At 46.0% G+C, this 25566-nt stretch overlaps 3 protein-coding genes, 1 non-coding gene and 1 pseudogene across 6 annotated transcripts; 2 read left to right on the top strand and 3 right to left on the bottom strand.

Annotated features, from left to right (window-relative positions):
• The first annotated feature begins 318 nt into the window (after nt 1–318).
• On the top strand, nt 319–392 carry TRNAR-ACG (transfer RNA arginine (anticodon ACG)). Its single transcript has one exon. It is a non-coding gene; the product is annotated as a tRNA-Arg (tRNA).
• Nucleotides 393–3521: 3129 nt separating this feature from the next.
• Nucleotides 3522–8795, top strand: LOC123092995 (uncharacterized). Its single transcript, XM_044514867.1, has 2 exons — nt 3522–7963; nt 8071–8795. Exon 1 carries the CDS (start codon nt 3522–3524, stop codon nt 4479–4481), a length of 960 nt encoding a protein of 319 aa, XP_044370802.1. The 3' UTR covers nt 4482–7963; nt 8071–8795.
• A 3958-nt stretch (nt 8796–12753) lies between these two features.
• On the bottom strand, nt 12754–13648 carry LOC123090183 (B3 domain-containing protein Os03g0212300-like; annotated as a pseudogene).
• A 608-nt stretch (nt 13649–14256) lies between these two features.
• On the bottom strand, nt 14257–19187 carry LOC123092997 (plant intracellular Ras-group-related LRR protein 7). 2 transcript variants are annotated; one of them, XM_044514872.1, is made up of 9 exons: nt 18885–19187; nt 17244–17313; nt 16816–16862; nt 16680–16689; nt 16276–16361; nt 15852–15942; nt 14876–14961; nt 14653–14739; nt 14257–14552 (listed from the first exon to the last, which is right to left on the bottom strand). In XM_044514872.1, the coding sequence occupies exons 1-9, from the start codon at nt 18981–18983 to the stop codon at nt 14439–14441; spliced, it is 690 nt and encodes a 229-aa protein (XP_044370807.1). In that variant the 5' UTR covers nt 18984–19187; the 3' UTR covers nt 14257–14438. The 2 variants fall into 2 exon arrangements, with proteins under 2 accessions (XP_044370807.1, XP_044370806.1); XM_044514871.1 differs by having other exon boundaries at nt 16581–16689; nt 18885–19186.
• Nucleotides 19188–19961: 774 nt separating this feature from the next.
• Nucleotides 19962–25245, bottom strand: LOC123092996 (tyrosine-specific transport protein 2). 2 transcript variants are annotated; one of them, XM_044514868.1, is made up of 3 exons: nt 23765–25245; nt 22318–22414; nt 19962–20299 (listed from the first exon to the last, which is right to left on the bottom strand). In XM_044514868.1, exons 1-2 carry the CDS (start codon nt 25129–25131, stop codon nt 22321–22323), a joined length of 1461 nt encoding a protein of 486 aa, XP_044370803.1. In that variant the 5' UTR covers nt 25132–25245; the 3' UTR covers nt 19962–20299; nt 22318–22320. The 2 variants fall into 2 exon arrangements, with proteins under 2 accessions (XP_044370803.1, XP_044370804.1); XM_044514869.1 differs by lacking the exon at nt 19962–20299 and adding an exon at nt 20311–21742.
• Between the last annotated feature and the right edge of the window lie 321 nt (nt 25246–25566).

A 25566-nucleotide genomic window follows, 5' to 3' on the forward strand; every position in this document is an offset into this window, starting at 1 on the left:
GCCTTTTGGTCCCGAATTTGGTGGCTAAACTCTACTGCGATGACGATACTGTAGGGGAGGTCCTGCAGCAAAATAGCTCGATGTCAGAATGATAAAAAGCTTAACACCTCTTATTTGACTTTTTCACTATTTTGAAATAAGAAAAAGATCCAAATCTAAAATGCAAAGGTCGTCTTATTCAAAACCTCAATCATCACATCCCCTCTCTCCCACTTCACACCTCGGAACGCACTGTTCTTATAGAGAGAAAGGCGCTTTCCCATCTTCTTAACCTGAAATGAAGGGGTACCCCCGGGAAGAGATCTAGTGGAGACATCTGGGCCTGTAGCTCAGAGGATTAGAGCACGTGGCTACGAACCACGGTGTCGGGGGTTCGAATCCCTCCTCGCCCACAGCCTTCCAAAGGGGAAAGTAAGGCCCTCCTGCCTGGGCTCGGCGCACCGGCCACGTGGAGGCCCATCTGTCCCGGTTCGTGTTAGAATCGGAACTAAAGGTCTAGGGCATTAGTAACGACCCTTTAGTACCGGTTCAAGAACCGGGACAAAAGGCCCTCACCAACCGGGACAATAGGTCCTTTTTCTACTAGTGGCCGGGTGTGTGCTTATTGTGTTTGTATTCTTTTGATGCTTCATATTGAGTCAATATATAAAATCCACCCTTCATAAAAAAAGTAGCAGATCAGAACCAGACAACCATAGATGCTTTGAGGTTGGTGAGCTATTTTAGCAATATTATGCATATACCAGATGTTTCGGTATTGATATGCTGGACACCACTAGTAAATAGTACTTCCTCTGTTTGTAAATATAAGTCTTTTTATTAGAGATTTTAATATGAACTACATACAGATATAAATAGACATACATTAGAGTGTATATTCATCGATTTTACTCCGTATGTGGTTCGTAGTGGAATCTCTAAAAAGACATACATTTAGGAACTGAGAGTGTACAAAATAAAAACTAAATCTCAAGAAATATTTAAAAAATCATAATGGAAAACCCCCAAAGATAATCTATGACTTTAAAAGTTCAAAATAGTTTTCAATAAAAAAAATTTGAAGTTCCAACATTTGATCAAAATATATTATATAAAATTTGGAGAAATGAAGTCACACTGAAAGTTCTGAAACATCTTGCAATAACCGTCCATGGCTCCAACTTTTTTTATCTTCTATATTTGTTGAATGATGTTTTTGATCTTATATTCCGTACTATGTACTACTTACAGAGTGCAGGTTTGATTGTCGTTTTTATAATCTGTTGCCAAGTTATTGTAGTGAGGCATATTGATTTTGAAGAAATGCAATCACACTCAAAAGTTCTGAACATCTTGCAATGAACATCAAATGCTTTGGATCCTATATTCAGTACTACTACGTACGTACGGACTACATAATTGAGTTGCATTGCAGCTTGTTGACACTATTACACGATTCTCTACTACTACTTCGGTAATGCGTTCCTTAATTTAATCGATTTGCCGTAGTATACAAGCTTATCTAGTACCGGACGGTGCTCTAAGCAGCTAGCTTTGTAGCAGGTACGCACTGCACTCACTGGCGAGAATTACACTTTGGAAGGGTTGAGAAGGCATCTCCTCTCTACTTTTGGGATGGTGAGAGACCTTGTTGTGCTGCATGTCGACGCGAAGCAAATACTGGCCTTTCAACTCCACTCGACCTTCGACTGTCACGTCCAGATCAGTGAAGGACAGGTAGACGACGTCGTCTTCGTCCACGCTCAGCACCGGGAACGACGGCAAGGCCTGCACCAAGCCCCGGGAGAGGTGGCTCTCGCTTGCCCAGATGTCCCTGACATGGTACATCACTCCTTTCTTCCAACTGCAGAGGTCCGGCGACAGCGTCCAGACGGTCATGGTCACTTCGCTGCCTGGCCGCTCGCCGTAGCCGTCCATGGTAACGAACTTGATGCTGCCACCGATGCAGGCCATGGAACAGAACTCCCATGGCTTTAGTAGCCGTTCGTGCATTTGGACAAAGTCATAGGCCGGGCACTCTCCAGGCAACGGAACGAAGCGGAACTCTGGGACGGCGCCATGCTGGATCACCGCGCGCAGATCACAGACCACCATGCCTTTGGACAGATCCACCCAGCAGAGGCTGGAGCCTCGAAACGCGAAGCACGTGTCTACCTGGAAGAGGCGGTAGGGATAGCAAAGCTCGGAGGGAAAGCCCGCGGCCTTGGTGACGACCCAGTTCGAGGTGGAAGACTGCCACGTGCAGAGCACGGCTTCGGTAGGGTTGGGGGCCCTTACCTTGGCGAGCTCGGCAAGAACGTAGCCGCCGTCCTCGAGGCACATGACGACGGCTCCTCCCCCGACGCCGAGACGGTCGTGGTCGTAGGGGGGCTGGGGGATCGTCGAGAGGGAGTTCCTGCTGGCGTCGTAGATGAGATAGCCTCCTTGCAAATTGGAGCCGGGGCGGTAAGGGCCGGCGAAGAGGGCGACCAGGTTCCTGTCCGCGCTGGCGACATAGGCGGATGTGATGTTCCCGCATAGCCCCGGGATGGATTCTGTCGGGCGCAGTATGCGGAGGGAGGACAGCTCCGGCGGATCGGCGAAGCGGGCATCTGGTTTCAGGATCCGCAGGTAGGCGAGGTTGGCCTCTGCTATGTCCTGGCGGCTTCGTACTCCCCTTTTCGCGGCGACGATCGACGACTCCCCTCCTGTTTCGCTCGCCTCGTGCTCGATGTAAATCCTGCGCTTGAGCAACACCCAGCTGTTGGTTGGGGAACCCTCGATGGCAGCCATGGTAGCTAGGGTTGTGTCGAGAAACCAAGAAGGCGATCTAGGTTTAGTAGGCGAAAGAGGCAAGCCGCGACTCATAATAAAGGATGGAAACCCTTGATCCCGTTCGACAAAGGGACAGCGATCGAGATCGGGAAGGGAGGGACTCATATCCAGGACCAGTGGACGGTGGATACGTAACGATCCAGGGCCTGTTTATGTCCACCCAGTTACTGCTCAAAACCGCCCAAGTTCCTGTTCCCCATCGACCACCGTTACATGGCGGCAGTAGTATCGCCGGCGAGCCACATCGATCTCCTCTCCTGCACGGGGCTGCCGACACGCTGGTGTCCGTCGCCCTCGACGAACAGGCCGACAGTGGGTATGTCAGCGCACCTTCCGTCACTGACAAGCAAGGCCCGGTCGTCAGCTGCGACTCGCTACGCTCGTCGGCTGCCCAAAGGCCGTCACGCATCAAGAAGCCCAACTGGTGCAACACTGAGCCAGAGTGGACCCAGTGAGCCCAGCCCGCGTCTGTACTTAAGCCGCAGCCTTGAGTGGATCGGCATCCGGTGGATCACAAACCTGGCAGTGGCACGAACCCTAGTCTCCCTACTGCTCCTCCTTCCTTCCCCTAAATTCGTGTATCTGAGCTTGTAATCGAATCTGAGTGACAACATACAGTCAATAGATCGTTCCACCACTCTCACTACCTTTACATCTGGTATCAGAGACCAATCTCACGTCTTCCCCGTGTCGATCTGGCACAGTTTATGGAAACCAGATCCCTGCGCCAAGCGCGAATCCGCCTCATCGCCATGGATCCATCCGTCCAGTCGTTTCTGGAGCGCCTAGAGACCACTCTCAAGGAGCATACCGCCGCGATTCATGCCTCCAACTCCAAGATCGACGACCTCGTGGCGTGGCGCCCGGATCTTGAGCGGCGCGTCACCGATCTGTCCGAAGCGGTGGCGGTCCTCCAACGTACCTCGCTGTCGCCGCCGCCTCCGGAGATGGCGCTCCACCAGGCGCCTTCGTCGAGCCTACAATCGCCTGCGACAGCCGGCATCCACACCAGGGCCGCGTCTGGCACGGCAGCAACTTTGCAAGGGCCCGAAGGCCACGGCGTCTACAACATCCAACGGGGGCCACCGGCGGTGTCCTTCCAGACGCCGCCACCGCCCCCGGCAAACGGTCAGTACGACGCCCCCGCCCCCTCACCTCCTGCTCTTTCCCCATTCGCGCACGCTAGCCAGCTGCTCAGCGGCCTCGGCCAAGCGCACCCCTCCGTCCAGTTCCCACAGTTCACGGGCGACAACCCGAAACTATGGAAAACCCTTTGCGAGCAGTATTTCACCATGTTTGCTATTCTGCCGTCGTTTTGGGTACCCATGGCCACGCTGAACTTCTCTGGTTCCGCGTCAATTTGGCTACAATCCATTCAGAAACGGCCTGCAGAATTCGATTGGGAGTCATTCACTGCCCTTTTGTGCACACGCTTTGGCCGTGATCGACATCAAACGTTGATCCGTCAGTTTTACACTGTTCGACAAACAACTACAATCGGAGATTACATTGAGCAATTTGAGTCCATTATTAATCATCTCAATTTATTTCCTCACTCGTTTTGTGGAGGGACTCCGGAAGGACATCCGAGCTGTGGTGTTAGTTCAAAGGCCACCGGACCCGGACACTGCTTGTGCCCTGGCGCTGCTCCAGGAAGAAGTGGCTGATGGTGCGACATCCACCAGCCGGCGGCCACATGACGTGCCGGCGCGTGCAGGGCTGGCGCTTCCCCTGCCTCCACCACCAGCCCACCCCGAACCGGCGACGGTGCCCACAACAGCTGCAGACCGCCGCGGCACTGACGCTGCGCTAGCGGACACATCCAAGGTCAAAGCTCACCGGGACTACCGGCGCGCCCATGAATTATGCTTCAAATGCGGCGAGCGATGGGGGGCCGAGCACATCTGCCCAAGCACAATCCAGCTGCATGTGGTCAAAGAGATGCTCGTGCTCCTAGGGGCAGATTCAATCAACGACAGTGAGGGGGACATTCAACAAGTCCATGCCATCTCTCGACCAGCTCTCGACGGTGGCGTTTCGCCCAAAGCTTTCCAGCTATTGGCCACCATGCATGATAGAGAGGTGCTGATCTTGGTGGACAGTGGTAGTTCGACATCTTTCATCAACAAGAAGCTGGCTGATCAACTGACGGGTTCGGCTCCGTTGCCTCGACCCTCACGGGTTAAGGTGGCTGATGGTGGCGAACTCCTCTGCACAGAGTCCATACCGTTCTGTCAGTGGTCATCGCAAGGGCTCGATTCCGTCATTGATATGAAAATCCTACCGCTGGGAGTCTATGATGCTATACTTGGGATGGATTGGTTAGAGCAACACAGCCCCATGACAGTCGACTGGAAGAACAAGCACCTGCAAATCCCTACACCTAAGGGTCCGGCTCACTTATTTGGTCATGAATCAAATTCAACCACTTGTCATGTGATCAATAGTGCTCAACTATAGCAACTGCATCGCCAGGGGTCGCTCATGCACATCTGTTTGTTGTACCCAATCAGTGAGGAGTAGAGGAACACGCAAACAGAACCACGGGAGCTGAAGCATTTACTGGCTGAATTTGACGATGTCTTCGGTGAGCCGCACGGGCTTCCCCCTCGGCGTGCTTGTGATCACACAATACCATTGATGCCGAGGGCACAACCAGTCAATATCCGAGCTTATCGCCATAAACCTGAACTGAAGTCTGAAATTGAGCAGCAAGTGCAGGAACTACTACAGTCTGGTGTGATCCAACGCAGCCAAAGCAGCTTTTCATCACATGTCATCCTCGTTAAAAAGAAGGACGGCACATGGAGGATGTGCATCGACTATCACCACCTCAACGCGATGACTCGATTCAGCAAATTCCCAGCGCCTATCATCGAAGAACTTCTGGATGAGCTGCACGGCGCGTTGGTTCTCCAAATTGGACCTACGCGTGGGGTACCACCAAATCAGATTGGCCGAGGGCGAGGAGTTCAAAACAGCTTTCCAAACTCACTCAGGCCATTATGAATTTAAAGTGATGTCGTATGGCCTCGCGAGAGGGTCGGAACTTTTAATGGAGCGATGACAGACACCCTGCATCCCCTCCTGCGATTCTGCATGCTGGTGTTCTTCGACGACATACTTGTGTTCAGTAAAACTTGGGAAGAACACTTGGACCACGTGCGCCAGGTCCTCACCTTGCTGCTCGTGACCAATGGAAGGTTAAGAAATCCAAGTGCGAGTTCGGACAGTAGCAACTGTCATATCTGGGGCACGTCATCAGCTGTCAGGGGGTGTCCACTGACCCTAGTAAGATCCAAACAGTCCAATTGTGGCAAACACCGGGGGGTGTTAAGAAGGTGCGCCGGTTTCTGGGATTGGCTGGGTACTACCGCAGATTTGTGCGTGGATTCGGCATCATTGCCCGGCCTCTTTTCAACTTGCTCAAGAAAGGCGTGCCGTTCGTGTGGACCGATAACACCAAACAGGCTTTTCTTCTCCTGAAACAACAGTTGGTGTCCACACCAGTGTTAGCGTTGCCGGATTTCAGTAAGCAATTTGCAATTGAGACAGATGATTGCGACCGAGGCTTTGGGGCAGTTCTGCAACAAGAAGGACACCCTATTGCATTCATGAGCAAGGGACTCAGCCCGCGTTACCACGAGCTTTCTACCTATGAAAAAGAATACCTGGCCATTGTGGTGGCCGTGGACCAGTGGCGACCCTACCAGCAACACAATGAGTTCGTTATCTATACGGATCAGAAGAGTCTCATCCACCTTGAAGAGCAACGGTTGACTACCCCATGGCAACAGCGAGCTTTCACCAAACTGCTCGGGCTCTGATATGTCATCCGCTACAAAAAAGGCTTGGAAAACACAGTCGCAGACGCTTTGTCCAGTGCGCAATCACCGATCTCCTGTTTGACATCATCACATGCTGCCCCAGCTGGCTCGAGGATGTGGCTGCCAGCTATCACAACAATCCTCAATCTCAGAAACTTTCTGGAACAGTTAGCCATCAAAGAAGACCCCAAACAAAGATTCACTCTAGAGCAAGGGATTTTGCGATTCTGCAGGAGGATTTGGCTGGGCGGCACTGCAGTGATGCAGCAAAAGATTATCTCTGCTTTGCATGACAGCCTCATGGGAGGGCACAGTGGGTTTCCGGCCACCTTCAGGCAGATCAGGCGTCTTTTTGCGTGGCCCAAGATGAAAGCACACGTTCTGCAGTATGTGCGCTGCTGCTCTGTCTGCCAGCAAGCTAAACCCGACAGGTCAGCGTCTCCGAGCTTGTTGGAATCCCTGCCAATTCCTCAACAGCCATGGGACATGATCACCATGGACTTCATCAACGGTTTGCCTCAGTCGGGAAAAGCCAATTGCATCTGGGTAATCGTGGACAAGCGCACAAAATTTGCCCACTTCCTACCCCTAGCTCACCCGTACACAGCGGCTAAGGTGGCACTCCTCTGCATGTCGAGCATCTACAGGATCCACGGGTTCCCGCGCTCCATTGTCTCTGATCGCGACCCGGTTTTCACAAGCCACTTCTGGCGTGAGTTGTTCAAGTACGCGGGCACAGACCTGCGTATGAGTTCTGCTAACCACCCCCAGACGGACGACCAAACCGAAAGAGTCAGTCAGTGCCTGGAAACTTATCTGCGCTGCTTCGTCCACGCATGCCCCAATCGCTGGAGTCATTGGCTTCCCCTCGCACAGTTTTGGTACAACTCCTCGCATCATTCAAGCATCGGCATGTCGCCATTCCGAGCTATGTTCGGTCATGAACCTCGGATTTGGGGAATCTCGCCTACTGATGGGTGTCAAGTCCCTGCCCTCCAGTCTTGGCTGGAGGAGCGAGCGGTGATTCAAGACCTCCTACAACAACATTTGCATCGGGTGCAGCAGCACATGAAGACACGGGCAGACAAACGTCGCTCGCCAAGAACCTTCTCGGTGGGGGACCAAAGTTTACCTCAAACTCCAACCCTACGTACAAACGTCAGTGGCCAGGAGGGCAAACCACAAGCTATCCTTCAAATATTATGGGCCGTTTCAAGTGATCACCAAGGTCAGCGAAGCAACTTATAAACTAGAGCTCCCAGCGGGCTCTCAAATCCATCCAGTCTTCCATGTGTCTCAACTGCGCTAGTGCCTACGCCCGGGTACGCACCCTTCGCCTGACCTTCCACACCTTACTGATATTCCTGTCGTGCATGTGGCCATCCAACAGCACCGTTGACGCAAGAAGAATGACTCAATGATCGAGCAGGTCCTAGTCCGTTGGTCGAATCAAGCTGCTCTCGGAGACACTTGGGAGGACAAGCTCGCGCTGCAAGCGCGGTTTCCATGAGCTGAGGCTTGGGGGCAAGCCTCGTCCCAAGGAGGAGGGGATGTCAGCGCACCTTCCGTCACTGACAAGCAAGGCCCGGTCAGCAGCGACTCGCTACGCTCGTCGGCTGCCCAAAGGCCGTCACGCACCAAGAAGCCCAACTGGCGCAACACTGGGCCAGAGTGGACCCAGTGAGCCCAGCCCATGTCTGTACTTAAGCCGCAGCATCGAGTGGATCGGCATCCGGTGGATCACGAACCTGGTGGCGGCACGAAACCTAGTCTCCCTACTACTTCTCCTTCCTTCCCTCAAATTTGTGTATCCAAACTTGTAATCGAACCTGAGTGACAGCATACAGTCAATAGATCGTTCCACCACTCTCACTACCCTTACAGGGTATGCCTAGATGGCGCTGACAACCAGCGTATCAGCACCAGCAGCACGTCCGGCCGAGGCGGCACTCGCCTGCACGCCTTTCCTGCCTCGCTCGCAACATATCATGGCTCAAGCCTCGCAATGAAGCTCCGGGCAGCTGCGTCAGCGGCATCACGTCTAGGGTTTAAGGTGCGCACACGAGCTCACATTTTTATCAGCTGCTGTGACGCTGTTTCTGAATGTGAACAAGACTTTATTTTTTATCACACTGTAGTTTGAGGGGAATAAAACTAGCTTTAATATTGTATAGTGCATAGATAGGCTCATGCATGTTATCCTGACTAATGAATAGGGGTTGCCCTCACGCCTGTGGTGATGTACTTCTTCTCTGCAATTGGTTAATGCACACAAGCTGTCAGGAGGCTACAGTCTGCAATCGACTAGTTATGCTGATCTCTTCCAGTTTTTCAAAAATAGAAACTTACTACTTCCTCCGTTCACTTTTGTAAGTCATTTTAGACAGCTAAAAATGAACTGTTTTGTACATTGTCTTAATTGTCTTCAAGGCCTTATAAAAATAAACAAAGGGAGTAGTTAAGAAGCATCCTTACATGCCCTCATTTGCTTTCCATTACCCTCCCTATAGGAATTGTTAAGTAATGCCTTTTTTATCACTGTGAGGCATAAGCAGATGGTTAGGGGGCGTGGGCCAGCGCTGCTAGTTTCAACTTATACTAGAGGGCAACACATGTTTTACCGCGCCATTTTTTACTTATGAAATTAATTATTTTTTGTTCTTTTAAAAATTATTATAGAAATTCATATTCCGTGCATAGGCACAGTCCGTCGAGCAAGCACGGAACCCCACTTGCGCTATTGAGCCGGTCATAGGACGATCCTTCTTGTTTGCGAAGGTTCCATTCTATTTCTTTCTTTTCTTTTTCCTCTACCAGTTTCCTTTCTTTTCTTCTTTTTTCTTCATCAATTATTATTTTATATTTATGGAGTTTTTCGTTTCACATTTTAAATCATCTATAAATTTTCTGAATATTTTTTGAAATTATGGAACATATTCAAATTGACGATTTTTTTATATTTTAAGAAAAATTTCAAATTTGTGAATATATTTTCATATTCATGAAAAAAAATCACAAATGCCTTTTAATCCATGAACATTTTTAAATTCTTTTGACCAATTTTGAATACTCATGAACATTCTTCAGAATTCGTTAATATATTTTTCATATTCATGATCAATTTTTACATTAACAAAGAATATTTCAATTTGTGAATGTCTCTTAAAACCGGTGATTATTTTTTGAAATTTAAAAAATCCTGAATATTTTTTAGAAAACATCAAAGTATTTCAGTAGAAAAAATGGATGAAACAAGAAAAATTGGCTCCAAACCGATAAAAGATTCGCCTATGCAATAAGGGGTGCGGACCTGCGCGTTTGCTTGCAATTTTATTTTTCTAAAATAATAGGAATCATTTTAATAGAAAAATCGGCCAGAATATAAAGTCGGATGACAAATCGGCCAAGAAAAGAATCACCAATATAATATGCACTACATAGACCGCGGCGTGTTGGTTTTGCTTCTACGAATGACCCCATCAGACCGTTACAGATGAGGTCCAGTTTGAAAGAAAAAAAAACTATGGAGCCCTCCTAGGCCTCTATTCATTTTCCATATTTATGATTTTTTTTAATTTGCGAACATATTTAAGTTTGTGAACATTTGTTCTACTTTGTTAATATTTTAAAAATTCATGAAAAAACATATTCATGATTTTTTTAATCCGCGGCCATTTTAAACATTTTTTAAAATTCATGTTTTTCCAAAACTCTTAAACATTTTTTATAATTCATTAATATAATTTCCATGTTGTGAACAATTTTTAACCTGTGAAGTTTATTTAAATTCATGAACATTTTAAAATAATGTACAAGACCGCCACAACGAACATTTAAATTCCATGTTGTAAAATTCATGAACATTTTATAATAATCGGCGCCATATTTACTATCGTCACTGAATCCTACTTGACATAACATAACCATTTACCACATATGGCGCTTTTCATTATGCATACCAAGGTGGTATTCTTTATGTGTTGGCATCTATTGTTTTTTTTTAAACCGGGCATTACCCCTTTCCATTACTATGACATAACAGAAATACATAGTTCAGCGTCATAAGGAGACCGGAAAGGGGAAAGCGAGTTCGAGACACCACTGGGAAACCCACTGCAAGCACTCGTCATCGAGCAGCTCATCATGGGGCGAAAACCCAGTGCCATCTAAAACCACCTATCCTAACCAGAGCCAAACGAGGGGGTCGAAAGTAGTCTCCACATACACAGGAGGAACGGCTCACACTTGAGCACCAGGCAAAGACCCACGCAGGGGCGAGAGTACCAAAAGAAAACAAGTATCAAGACACTAACAGCCATAGTAGAGGGAGGAGGGAGAAAGCAGGTGGAAGTGACGGCTGCATCCCCATCAGTCCATTGCTGATCCCGCTGGAGCTGCACAAATCCTCATCATGGCAGCTGCATTAGTCTTGAGCATCTTGGCACCGCGCTCCATCGCTTCTCGTTCGGCTCCCACCATAAGACCTGCCCAGTAATTCATGTAACCACAAGCAGAGAAGACTACATCAAAAGGAGTTCTCAAAATTTTGCCCTCGAAGGTGGCCCTGTTACGACATAACCACATGGCCCAGCAGATCGCAGTCAAGCCAAAGGTATAAAACCTAGCCCCATCAGGCCAATACACATAGCACCAAGAGAAATACTGCCAAAGATTGTTAGGGCACAAATCTGTGCCGAACACGCAACCAACCGTTCTCCAAACCACCCTCGCAACCGGACAGGTGAAGAAGAGATGTTGGGAAGTTTCCCTGTTCTGGCAGAAGGAACACTTCGGGTTGCCAGCCCAATTACGTTTTTTCATGACATCTCGAGTCAGCACCGCATTTTGAAATAATTGCCAGAGGAAAATTTGGATCTTGAGAGGTAGCTTAGCCTTCCAGATCCACCTATAATTACATCCAGCAAGGCGGCTTTCCAGGTGCTTATACATGGATTTGGGGGTGAAGCGTTTGTTTTTACCAAGATTCCAAACGACCTGATCAGGTTCATCAGAGATCACCCAGGAATTCACCATCTTTTTCACCTCTTCCCATTGATTAGCAAGTCGAGGATGTAACCGTCTCCTAAAGAGATCTGGGGTCCCCTCGCCCCTGGCCTTGGCCACAGTAATCAAGTCTCCTAAAGTATTCTTTATGTGTTGGCATCTATTGTTGGGTCTTAATGTGATGTCATCCAGTGTTGGAGGCGACTAGCATTGTGACATATGTCCAATCGAGTTGAGTGGTTTTTTTTTGCATTGTTACATATTTTATGACGAGTTTATCTCAATGATCTTTTTTTTTTTTTGCGGTTATATCTCAATGACCTGACGGAGCCAACAAGGAATTGTGGCATGCATTGAGTCATTGTTTGTCTAAAATGTTGCAGTATTTTGCACCTCTTTTACAGACAACGGAAAAACACTGCAGTGATGTTCTATGTGAGCTGAAAAAAATGTTACTTGGAGGTGGGGATTCCATTTTACAATGTTAGATCATTTTTTACACGGTGGTTAAATCACCTTAGCACTGACACCTATTTTCTTTTGTTGCGGGTAAACTCACCTGACTGACACCTGTCATAGCGCTGTTTTTACGGCTGCAGTGCCATCTGAATATTTCCTTTGAGCCTGGGGAGCACCAAAAATCCACCCGCTGATTCAAGGATCGAGCAGTAGTAATTTGCTTGTAATAACAATACAGAAAAAGAGAAGGATTCATGCTGCCCGAGAGGGGCGGTGACGGGTCGACAACGCATTGCATGCAGGTTGAGGCATCAGATCAAGCGTGAGGGGCCGAGAGAGCTACAGGAGCTGGCCGTAGCCATACCTCTTTACTGAAAGTGGCGCCGTCGTGTCGCCGTTTGCGTCAGTTCACTTCACTAAAAGTGGATCCTGATTCCTGATTTGAACGCGGATGTGAGCTAGCGAGGAGGCCGGTTTCTTCTTCTTCTTCGTTGCACGACGAAATTCAGATTATTGTCCATCTCTTGTAAACCCATATCGTAAGAGTAAGATGGCCTCAGTTTAGAGCATGAGGTCCTTGTGTAGGCAAAGCAAGCCATGCATGTGTAAACGTGAAACTGAAATTCTTACACTTGTACAAAGATGACAATTTCAGACAAGAAATTAAGCGGACAATCTCATCATTTTTGCACACGAGGGGGCACATAGTCAGGCGGTTTATTCTCTATAGAGTTACTCTGCTGCTACTAGCATCAGAAGGCACTGATCCAGGATTCAGAACATACGAACCGAAAGCTTCAAACAACTACTGGAAAAAGTAAACAACTCCATTCTCCTCATCGTTGTGCCATGCATGCCGGTGATGAGCACGCCAACGCCGTACGGCTGATACACTTGATCGCCCGCACCGATCACTCCACGAAGGAGCCGTCCAGCTTGCGGACCTGCACCTTGAGCTCGTGGTCCTCGCCGTCGCTCCCGCGGAGCGCGCGGAAGAAGCAGGTGTCGCCGACGGTGAGGCGGTTGTCCACCAGGAACTGGTGCCACCCGTACTGGCATCGTCGTCGCGCTGGTAGTGCCTGCGGCACATGCTCATGTCGAACACCTTGACGGTGAGCACGGCGTCGCCGTCGAAGCTGAACACGAGGAAGTAGCCGAGCCGCAGGTCGTGCGCGCGGGCGAACTGCTCCCAGCCGCGCCCTAGGTACATGTGGCCGTCGGCGTCCAGCACCACCTTCACGTCCCACAGGCTGCGGCGCCCGCTGCCGGCCTCCCGCAGCTTCACTTCCCGGGGCTCACGTCCGGCGAGCACCTTGGCGAACTTGTCTGGCATCCTCTGCGACGTGGCGTGGGTCAAGCAGCAGTTGGAATTGAACAAGTGTTGAACCAACCAAACCAAAGTACCAAACCCAGAGCCCAATGACCAAGCATCACGGTGTAGAACCCAGAAACGTACGTACCAGTTTCTTCAAGGACTTGGAGAGCATGATGATGAAGAACTCGAAACCTGACGAGTCAATGGGAAAGGCCTTCTCCTCTTCCATCGTAGTCGTAGCAAAACCCTCTGCTTCTTCTTCTTCCTCCTCCTCCTTGCCTCTGCCCTCTCCTCTCAATAGTGTGAAGCAATCATATAGGGAAGGAAAAGCAGCGATGTAACAACAGATTCCTCCTGCTTTATTCACGTGTGTAGAAAGACGGCAGCAATACGGCTTGTTGGGGCTACTTCAGGAACATCTCCAGCCATTACGTGTCGAGCTCCAGTGGTGGGCTGCCTATGTATTGTGAGCTCCTAATTAACTGGCCTAGCAACAAGGGCATAATCAAACATCAGAGGCGGTACCAAACACCTTTCAACCCCACCATATACAGGAAATGAAATAACGTATTTGTATAATCATCCGCAATACAGGCAGTCACATGGCGGGACATACCCGAATAAGAAACCAACAGATTTTAAACTGAAAATAAACTCAGCAATCTCATGTGCAATCAGGCCTACTGTCTCATTGCCCATATAGGGAATACTATACCAGAACTTCAAAGGCCAGCGATAGGAAGACAAATGTTTCTTTACCATCATAGGATTGCAGACAAATCTTGCTGCCACCGAAAGTGCTCGGCCAATAGAAATAAGATGGTGTAGGCTTAGACAGGAGAGTACATAATATGCTGATAGTCAATGACTGTAGATCCACATGAAAGAGACAGTCTACTCATTTTTGTATGTTTTGTATTTATTGACTTCTTTACCGAATCAGATTGTGGGGAGACTGATATATACAAAGATTACAATTACTTCCGACTAATGAGGAAAAAATAAGTTCACTCGCAAAACTAGCGTAAATCAATGCCTTCATCCAGGGCTGTGGAGCCCATCATCACATTTGAATCAATCTGCTTGTCAAACTTCTTCCTTCTGCGTGCTTCAAACTCCCCGAATCCATCCATCTGCAACAGATGAGAAAGGGAATTAGGATTAAAATTAAAATTAAAATTAAAATAGTGTTGATTCAGTTGCAGGAATCTGTAGCGTCCTCATGTCACTAACTTGCTGAAACTGGTCCATCGAGATTGGGTTGCTGTGCAGTGACAAGTTCTGAAGAGCCTTGCAATCCTTCAGCAAGTTTGGGGGAAGCTGCAGCCAAAAAAGGAGTTTGAGGATGGATCATGGATGGCTCCTTAATTGCTTCTTCTTTCATAATGGCATGGACAATATGTACATAAAGTGCACAAGATAGTCAAAGATGCCAAATAAATTCACTGGCACATACCTGACGAATTTTGTTTCCATTCAATGATACAGATTTGAGGCAAGCAAGGTTGCAAATTGATGAGGGCACATCTTCGATTGTATTTCCTGAATATTATTTAGCATGAAGGTTAGCCAGAGGTAGCTTTGCTCAACACATAAAGCCGAACAGCATTATCCTAAGAGGCAGTGATTTGACAACCGTAAATTATTTGCAGACTAGCAAATGGTAATCACTACTTAATCGACATTTAAACTTCTGGATATTTGTAGACGCTAAGGCAAGATAACATTCATAGCAAAGTAATCATTACTAGATCGACATTTAACGTCCTGAACATTTGTAGGCAAGAAGGCAAGATAACATTCACAGCATGGTAATCATTAGTAAATCAACATTTACATTTCTAGACATCTCATTTATATAAATGGTACAAGTTCTTAATTTTATGAAAGAAAAGTTCATCAAAAACATACATCCATTAACATGAAAATAATGATAGTAAGCAAATCTTAAGTTGATTAACCGGTTCCTTCATTCATCCAGAGCACAGCTAGTTGAGCTGATCCATACCACTTTCAGGCTCTGAGAAGGTAATATCAATGATCTCTGCGCCAAATGTCAAGGTAATGTCGATGATCACTGTGCCAAATGTTGATTTAGTATTGATTTCTCTGCTGTGATTGGTGCCTTGCCTTCTCCAGTTCTATATTTTTCTTCTTTGTATATATTGCGAAGTGTTGAAATTACTAGGTACAGATGTACTTTGTTGATTTTGTATGGACAATTATCGAAATTGTATCACCTTTATGTTTCTTATATCCCGTATTGACAAATTATGGAAGCTCTACCATTTCCATGTTTCTTGTGCTATTTATTAGTCGGAACGTACCTTGCCTGGCCAGTGGCCACGATTACTAGTGCAAGCAAAAAAGCGGAGAACAGGAAACTCAAATTATATAGGACTAGTAGTATTACAGAAACAAGCGGGTTTTACCATTAGCCTGCAATTCTTCCAGGGACTTGCAGCCTCCTATTGATTCGGGAAGGGCATTTAGTTTGTTATCAGATACATTGAGTAGCAGCATCTGCATCAGTCAAACACAAAATGATGGTAAGCTATTGACAACAACACGACATAGATCCACAATACCAAAAAAGGATAACACTAGGGCATTGACCATTACAAAAAAAATACGCTTTTGAATATTTAATGGTGATACAAAATGATGAAATGCAGACTGAATCATTTCATAAAATTAACTTATTTGACTAGACAGAAAACAAAGAATACTTCTGTTGTGAAACAAAACTCAATACTGACTGCATCTTTATGATTTTCGGAAATGAGACATGCTTGAAAACAAGTCTTTTGCGGAGATAGGCTAAGTTTGGCATATTGAACCAAATAAAAAACTTACATTGCACAAATCTCCAACACTTTTAGGTAGGCACAGCAAAGAATTCTGAGAAACTGTAAGCTGCTGAAGATTTGATAGAGAACCCACTGAATCGAAAAAAAGATCATGTGAGAAAACGGAAACAAAAGTTAGTAGAATAATGGTATGAAAGTCATAACTCTGTACTAACTCCTTGTTAGGGCAAGGTTTTAGACTAGAGCCTAGGCCACCTTTGTTATGTACTAATAAAATAATAAACCTAGGTAATACTTTGCTTGTTTCATTTCCATTCTTACAAATAATATAGATAAGATGTATGAACTAACATTCTTCAGGCAAGACAGTGATCCTATTTCTGTCAAGCGTGAGGATTTTAAGGTTCCGCAGGTATCCAATATTAGCTGGAATGTTTTCAATCAAATTACCAGCCAAAACCTACAGGAACAAGAGAAAACATCACTATCAAGCCGCCATTACTGAGAATAAACAAATGGAAGAATCGTTGCTTGCAAATACACATCTCTAAAAAAATCCAGGACGGTTTTTACTAAGAATGCTTACCAGCCTTTGCATATTCACAATGGTACCAACTTCCTGGGGAACCTCAACTGCAAAATCAAAAGAACGAATTGTCGTTGCTCAAGAAAATACAATTACAAACATCAAAGATGTGAAAACAGCTTATGCAGTTTCAGGCAAGACAGCTTATTCAGAACAGGAATTCAGCCAGTAAGATGCAAATTGCCCAGCACGGGTTTTGGATAAGTTGTATCCACAAACTGGTAGAAAAAGAAATGCAAGAAAATAAAGGGTCCAATTGTAGCAAGTTGGCTTGAAATAAAGCAATTGCTCACATTGTGAAGTGAAAAATAAATGTGCATATAACTTCCAACCAGTTTCTTTCTGACTAAGTACAAGAAAGTGAGACAATACCAAGCATTAATGTCTATCACCCTGAATGGAGATAACTACTTGAAATTTCTGATTACCTATCTTGTTATTTGTCAAATCCAGAGTTCTAAGGGAATTTCCCACTTGCAGAACTTCATGTGGTACCACCTGCATGGAATGATATTAAGCAACTCTGGAAGAGAAGTGCAATGTTACAGTAAGAAGTGCAGAAAAGCACCCTTTTTCATGTAGACATAATAAGTTCACTTATAAGCTAAATATTTGAAATATGAGAACAATCTAATAGGAAATATTTATACGAGGAAAAACAACTGAGTAAGCACCATATGGATTTCATTTAGTGAACCAGTACCGATATCAAGCCCTTGTGCTGCTGACCTGAGGAGCCATGTGTTTTCTGGCTCCTTGCTGGATTTCAGAAGGCCATGGACAGCGGTACAGAAGGTAGCGCTCAACACAGACACCACCTTCTGTTGGAAGTTCACACTTCACGCACATGCGGGTATTGCTCATCATCTTAGGCATACAGGATTCAGTTCCTAGGCTTAATGTGAAGCTGAGATTTCGAAGGTCTGGGCATCAACAGCAGAGTGGCGTCTTCATGTGTGGTTAGAAAATTGAATACTGACAGCAGACCGCTGCTAGCAAGCCAATAGCCCAGCACCTATATATGCCCTCTATGCATCGAAAACTGTTCACCCACCTATGTGCTAGAAACCAATTCGTGTGGCAGTTATGGGACAAGCTGCTGCTATGACGGCTTCACTCCTTCAGGGAAAATTACTTGGTATACTGGAGGTTTGCCTCCCTAATTGACGAGCTACATTCAACTGGCAGTAAGCGCTCTCGGTCCTGTTAATGCTTGTAGTTTGGGAAGCTTCGAGCAGAGAAGCAGGCGTATGATTCAGACAAAAGAAGCTTCCATCAATGCGTTTTCCGAGAATTAAAAATAAAAAAGACGAGGCAAACGCCTGGCTGTTGGCCAGGGCACGACACCTGCCAACACAATTGGGGCCTCTGTGTGGCTGGGTGAAACAACTAGTGCTTACCTCATTAGCCTCACCATTTTGGTTTTCAAGGATACTCATCATTTTGGTTTTCATCCGCTTTCAAGCTACAGGTGCTTACCTGCAGTTTGTAACTTTGTATTTTTCTCATCATCTATCAATGAAACTGTCAGATAGCCTTTTGATTTAAAAAAATGTTAACTTAGAAGTACATCGTTGCAGGCTTGCAGCAGTAACATCGGTACACATGGGTACATTTTAGGCATACCTTTAGCAGTACTCTAGAGTTCCCAGAATGCTCAATTTTGGAGTGCCAAGTATGATAATCTTCCTAAGGTTGCATTTCTTATAATATAATGACTAAAACCAGCCATTAAAGGTGGCAAGTTAAATGCTTATCTGTTTATCGTGTCAGCTAAAAGGTTATTTCAGCCAAAAGAAAAGCAACACAGTTCCAAGTTAGTGCATCACCACATAGGATGGCATACTTTTAACTTTTATATCGGCAAAATTGCGCTTTCCTTCCACCTAGGAATCCTCCATGGATACTCAACCAGTTAATCAAACGGGCGATGTACCATCACTCAGAAAAGCATCGTCGCTCGTACTCTCAACGTATAATCATCCGACATTCAGGGGAGCTGATGCGGTGGACGCCCCCAAAATGTCAATTTACAGGAAAGGGGAGGGGGGGCTGTGGGCGAGGATAACCTTCAGTTTGGCGTCCCGGAGGGCGACGATCCCGGTGGAGCGCCAGCGCGTGACGCGGGTGGCCGGCGAGTCCGAGCTCCGGCTGCTGCAGCAGCCCATCTCCGCCGCCGCCGCCGCCCGTCGCCCGCGCGAGGGCGAAACTCGCAGATGCTTTCCCCTCCGATTGTGGAAGAGATTTTGTTTCAGGGGGAGGGGCGGGCGACGACTTCGGCGAGGAGGCAGTTGGGGGCGGCCGGCGGGATCTGCCTTGACCTCGTCCACTCGCTGTCAGCTGGGACCACCGCTGGGTGCCTCTCCCCGCAGGGCTGCGGGTCCCCGTGCTGCTTACCTGGCATCTCGATCTTGTCAAACGGTTATCTATGAGACTGACAGTGGCAGGCAACAGACCAATTTTTGATTATTTTTTATTATTATGAACAGACAAGATTGCCTCTTTGTAAATTTGCAATTCTACACTTCCAGTTTTTTTTTACAGTAACTAGACTTTATTTCCCATATATGCCATATCGTATATCAAAAGATGACAAATAAAGTCAAGGATCACAACATCCCAAGAACCAGAAGATTTCGAGCTAAAGGATTGTCTGGCTAATTCATCCGGTACCTAATTGGCTTACAAAAACTTTTAAGGGCATCGATGTTTTCTCCAGAGTTTGGATCACAAGGCCTTTTTACCAGCTGACGGCGCTGCCACAAGAGGAACCATGTTGCAACTACCGCCAGTTGTGCCATCGGGAGCCCATCAACAACATCACTGAGTTTTATTAAAAACTCCATGGTGACTGATCCTGATCTGTCATTTGCAATTGCTCTCTGTAGAGTGTCCGAAAATCCCAGCTGATCACACTTCTTTTACGCGGCAACAACTGAAAAGAGTATGCCATCTTCGGCATGAGCCAAACAGTGCGGGCATCTTCATTGACTCCATTGCTCTTACCGTTTCATCTGATTTTATTTTTTAAATGTCTCTAGAATGCTTTGAAAATTGTAACCAGCTAGTTTTGATTAAACAAAAACTCTTGGGTGTGTTTTGTGAATTAACAATAGGATTACCAACTGTAAAACAAAATCATCTTGTAGTTTTGTATGGTCATCTTAATTGTCAAATTATCTTTGAATACTTGCCCATTGTACAAGGAAAATATCTAATATGAAAAATCAATTAAGACGTCCATTCATTTGGGCACCCTTGCCTTTTGCGATAGGGGATGATCGGCTCGGCTACCATTTCTCCCTCCATCCATGGCAGCTAGAAATCACGAGTGCCATCTTCTCCGGTCCGGTTATGAAGGTGATGTTCTATCGTTAGCAATGGCGCACCACCATTCTTGACCAAAGTGAAATTGCACCACTCATCCGTATGCAGCTGAACGAGGTCCAGTAGGGTTGGAAACATGGACATTCAGGGTAGTCACCTAGAACAAGATATGAGATAAGGCACGCGATTTTGGGTTAGGCAACAATCATATCAAAGGACTAGCGCATTTAATTCATGCTTACGGGTACAGCACACTTGAGCAAACTAGCTAATTAGAATGTGACCTCAGAATTGTTCAATACTTCTCCAGGAGTCAAAATGCATACAAGCTTATCTGGAAAAAATTAACTAAATAATCATTTAAAAATTATTAGACCCTTACCAAGCATATTTGCAGACATAGCCTTTCTAGCTACACAAAATGGTCTTAGACTAGTCACAATGGTGAGTAACATACACTAGTAACATACACATATCCCTAGACTATGTTACTACCTTCATAGTGGGTAGTAACATAAGTGTGGTGACATGCAAAGCTTCATTTATTAGGTTATAGACTCATATTGCATCGGGGCATGTGATGTTACAGTAACTAGCTAAGTTACTATAACTACCTCTCTCCTCATTAACTCACTGCCACATAAGCAAATTTGCTGAGTTGGACTCGATGTTACTGCTGAAGTTACTCCCACTGTGGCTAGTCTTATGTTGCACAAGAAAAACTACTGCACCATGAGTTTAGACCTGGGTCGATGCATAAAAAAACGTTTTATATTTAGATACAGAGGTAGTAGCTACCAAGCTTTCTGGCCATCCAAACCCATTAGCAGTGGTGGAGGGACACATAGGGCGGGGTAGGGCAGCCGCCCGACCTAACAGGTGTAGTAAATATTCCCTACTATTCTGCTTCTATGCCATGGCCACAGGCCAGCTTGAGCTCAGGATGGCAACTTTGCTGACTCAAAAGTCACCAGGACACAAGATAGACGACCGATGAGCGAAATATCAGGGCCTGAGCAGCTGGGCTTTACACATTTAAGGCACATGAGAGTTAATCAGGCTAGGCTTTACTTACATTCCTTTACGCTTAAACATCAACGAAGCTTTCATATAGTTAAAAATCGATGAAATGTCAAAAAATGTAGTACAAGCTTGGTGAGGTATTTTTGCATGTGCTAATTTCATTTCAATATGTTTCTACACGGATTTGTTGTCATAAATCTAACATCAAATACTCTTATTAGTATGTATAAAACAACGATCATGATTTCACCCTACCAAAATTTCATACCGTCCTCTGCCACTGTCCATCAACATGGCCAAAATGGTTAGTTTATCGACAAAAGTTTGGTGATACAGCATCATTTTTATTTCAAATAATAGTTACTCCCTCTGTAAACTAATATAAGAGCGTTTAGATTACTAAATTGGTGACCTAAACGCTCTTATATTAGTTTACGAAGGGAGTACATAATAAAAATAAACCCATTAATGGTGAGGACAATATAGTCGAGCTTTCAAGCACCAATCAACTACAAGATGGTTAATTGCTCTCCCAAAACAGACTTCTTTCGCTCATTTGATGGAACGATGGTCAGGCCTGGATCAACATTACAGAGATGTACTGAGTATGTACTTGATGTAATAGACATATATAAAGACACCCAGTTTACTGATATAGTAATCACCAGTACAAATAACATAGCTAGTGACCTTGAAGTCCTAAATGAATCAAAGTTGTCAGAACAATGGTAAGAGAGAACACCAGACACAAGGGTTCCTAAAAAATTGGTCTGACCGAATGTTGCTCTAAACACTGCATGAAGTAGCCTTGGCGGTAAGGAGTCACAAGAGAATCCGTCAAAAAAAGTTTCTCTGGCTTGTGGATAATTCGGTAAGTGGGAATTTTACCATCCAAGCTCAACAATATTGAATTTACTTTTTCATTTGTACTGCGCATGTTTTCCAATCTAATTTTACTGGAAGAAGTCTTTTGATTACACTGGTTAGTTCTGCAGACAATTGCAATGATAACTTCACGGTTTTAATTTGCACACCCATGGAAATTATGAAACAGAAACTTCAGTTGGTCAAACTCTGAAGAATTATATTTGTGACTTGCTCAGCACTCATGAGCTGTATGATAAGAAAAAAATGTGTACCTCATATGCTTACCTTTTAATGCCGGAATGCTAGGATAACCGCAACGATGAAAAGTACCAAGAGAGCAGCATTCCCACCAGGCAAAATATCTTCACATGAACCAGGTGACCTGGAGGATGAAGAAGCAAAACAAAAATGTTGAACAAAATGGAAGTTTACAGTTTAGATACTCAAAATATTGATGCTAACCTACTCTTTTGAGGTTCTTATATAATAAATTATATCATCCTTCACAAGATTAAATATTTCTTGCACATAAAATGACCGCTATCACATAAATTAGTATATTACATGATTCTACTCACACACGTAATGACAAAAAGGCCATCGTGTGCTCTGAAAGCTGGAGGCAAAAAATCGACAGTTTGACTACAGAACGAACAAAGACAAACGATTGCATAACTGAAACTGATAAATCGTTAGTGGTTCCACAAACTATACAGCGTCTGTTTAGAAGAATGACATGTTCACATCCAGAAAAGAGGTAGAGGAAAGGGCCGGAGAAGTGTGTGATTGCATTATGCAAGAACCTGAGATGTCTTATTGTCAGGCTAATCTGAGTAGTACTAAATGTCCTGTAGAAAATTTTAAAGGGGCAGCATGGTTTCAGACAAAAAAAGTGTAGCAGTGTTGAACTACATTGTTTGCTGGTCAAGCTGGAGGGTCTGGGCACAGACATTCAGACAATTTCCCTATTTACAGCCTTATACTTTTACTATCTCCATAACTTTATCTTCCCAAATCACATATACTGAATGCAAACTCGGATACTATAGCCAGAAAGTTTCTACGTTACAATAAATTTTGGTGGTCTTCTTGACATTCAAAGAGCTGCAGACCTATTTACTCTATGTTGAGTTGAACATATAAAGCTATATCATGAAAAGAAGTAACTGTAGCTGTGTGGAAACTCAACAGGTCCAGAGTATTCATACTTTGTTTGCAAGTTATAGAACCAGCCACTTCGAACTTTATACATAAATGTTGCTAGAAAACATGCTAAACTCATCTAATTAATGCAGAAGGAACACATCAGTTATCAGGATTTTCCTGTGGAAACAAGGATGGCACAAAGCAGAAGGTCTCAAAACGTGAAGTATAAAAGGGGACTAGCACCAATCAACATTTTATATTTACTGATAAGAATTGGAGCCATTTGAGTCAGTTAAACAAACACGGAACTGTTGAACATCAGACAGTTGTGAGCACTTCAAGAAATACTTAATTAAGTTACTTAGTCCCCATTCAGCAATGCCGACGGATATTAGCCAAGGCATTGAGCATGAATTAGCACCCCTGATTACATATTTAAGTACTCTACACTTCATTTTCCCATTATTTCAGCATGTATATATGACCATTGGTGGTTGGTTTGGATTTTATATTTTTTACCAATGCTGCTAACTATATACAGTAGTATGTATATTCTTTAAAAGAAATATGGCCTAGTGAACATTACCTCTTCTTCCGTGACCGATGAATCCAGGCCATTGCAGGAGGCAGGATCCCAAACAAGAAGCAGTTTGCATAAATCCCGGCAAAATCTAATGCCTTGGCAAACGCTGTTGAGAAGAATGATACAATAAATATGGGAATGATCAGCACTGCCAACGTAAGAACCACCTCGTTCCTGCCATGACCACCACCAGCATTGGACAACTCCACACTTCCTTGCTTCGGAGAAAATCTGTTAACAATCAACTGCAAAGTGTCTTCCAACTGCTTCGGGAAGCTGACTGCATATCCTATCAAGCTCGTCGCCAATGCAGCAAACGCAAAGCCTCGAACAGGAGCCAATGCTGCTGGATTCACCGAGAGAAGAAGCTTAATAGGGTCATCGAACCTTGCACTGCCGGTCGCACCTGCCAATCCTAGAATGACAGCATTCCATGACAAAACCATGACCAATGGTACAGCACCCCCAATGAGAATTGCCCTGCGTGCATCATACACCGAGTCACCTACAATCTTGCAGATGAATGGCGTGATCACGTGGAACCCAAGCGTGAGCACGGTGACCGGAATGGCCGGCAAGATGGCACCAGGGCTCCAGCACGCGTAGCCAAGCGAATTCAGCATGCTGCTCCGGCCGACGGAGACGCCTGTCACCACAAGCGACGTGATCGAGACGAGCATCAGGCCGCACAGGACGCGGTTGACGCCATCGACAGCCTTGAACGGGAAGAACGCGATGAGCACCCCGGCGAAGCACGGGAAGAGCGCGTTCGCCAAGACCGGATTCACCGCGGGGAAGAGCTGGGAGACCAGCGAGCCGATGCCGGCTACGCAGGCGACCATCAGGGAGAAGCTCAGCGCAGCGTAGACGACGGCAACGACACCGCCAAAGGTTGCCCCCAAGGTGCTCGACGCAAGTCCTGTGAAGCTGACCTCGTCCACGCCCCCACTCTCCATGGCCGCGAAGCTGAGCTCGGCGACGAGGACGATGGAAGACACGACGTAGGCCCAGGAGAGCAGGATGGCCACGGTGGAGGGGACCGTACCGGAGCGGATGGTGGCCGACGGCAGCGCCAGCATGCCTGGCCCGACCGCCGTGCCGATGATGAGGCTCACCGCCGCCCAGAAGCTCTTCTTCTCGCCGTCGCCGGACACACTGGCCTCGACGACGGGTGGCGGTTGGGCGGCATCGGTGTTGCTGCACCGCCACCGCCATTGCCGCCTTGGCAGTGGCCATGGCCGTGGTGGGGGGTTCTTGGATGCTAGGATTGGGGCTCTGAGCGTTCTTGGCTTGAGAGGGCGGTGTCCACTGGGAGAGGGCACGGCGGTGAGCGGTGAGAAGGTGAGGTGGCGGCGGCAGCAGAGGAACATGGCTGCTGCAATTTGGCAGGTCAAAGGTAGGTTTTTTCCGCAATTGCAAGGTGAAACACTGTGGCTTGGAGTTCTTCTTTGACTGCTGAAGACACTCAGAGAGTCCCTCAGAGAGGGATTGGGTAGGCAGGTGATTTTTATTTTTTATTTGGCGCTGGGACGCGTGGGTCGGATCTGATTGACTGAGCCGCCGAGAGTCACCATTGCAATTGCAACACAGGACGTGTTGCAAAAAAATCTGTAACATATATCTTTTTTACAACAAAATTTATTTTGCATTTTTTTGCAACAGAGGTCTTATTGCAATTTTTTTGACAACAGAGATCTCGTTGTAATTTTTTATTTTTATTTCTGTAACAGAGGTCTTGTTACAACTCTTTTGCAACAAAGATATTGCTGCAGCAACTCACTATAGAATCGGGATTATTCTTGGAT

This window comes from Triticum aestivum, chromosome 4B, assembly GCF_018294505.1.
Source record: "Triticum aestivum cultivar Chinese Spring chromosome 4B, IWGSC CS RefSeq v2.1, whole genome shotgun sequence".
NCBI lineage: Eukaryota > Viridiplantae > Streptophyta > Magnoliopsida > Poales > Poaceae > Triticum > Triticum aestivum.

What these genes read in the sequence shown, in the direction of transcription:
- LOC123092997 (XM_044514871.1), bottom strand. Translation starts at nt 18,983, where the DNA reads ATGGGCTGCTGCAGCAGCCGGAGCTCGGACTCGCCGGCCACCCGCGTC. An exon ending in TCCGGGACGCCAAACTGAAG is followed by an intron (nt 17,314 to 18,884) that starts GTTATCCTCGCC and finishes CATTCCATGCAG; the next exon opens with GTGGTACCACATGAAGTTCT. An exon ending in TTGTGAATATGCAAAGGCTG is followed by an intron (nt 16,690 to 16,815) that starts GTAAGCATTCTT and finishes TTGTTCCTGTAG; the next exon opens with GTTTTGGCTGGTAATTTGAT.
- LOC123092995 (XM_044514867.1), top strand. Translation starts at nt 3,522, where the DNA reads ATGGAAACCAGATCCCTGCGCCAAGCGCGAATCCGCCTCATCGCCATG.
- LOC123092996 (XM_044514868.1), bottom strand. Translation starts at nt 25,131, where the DNA reads ATGTTCCTCTGCTGCCGCCGCCACCTCACCTTCTCACCGCTCACCGCC. An exon ending in CATCGGTCACGGAAGAAGAG is followed by an intron (nt 22,415 to 23,764) that starts GTAATGTTCACT and finishes TTCATCCTCCAG; the next exon opens with GTCACCTGGTTCATGTGAAG.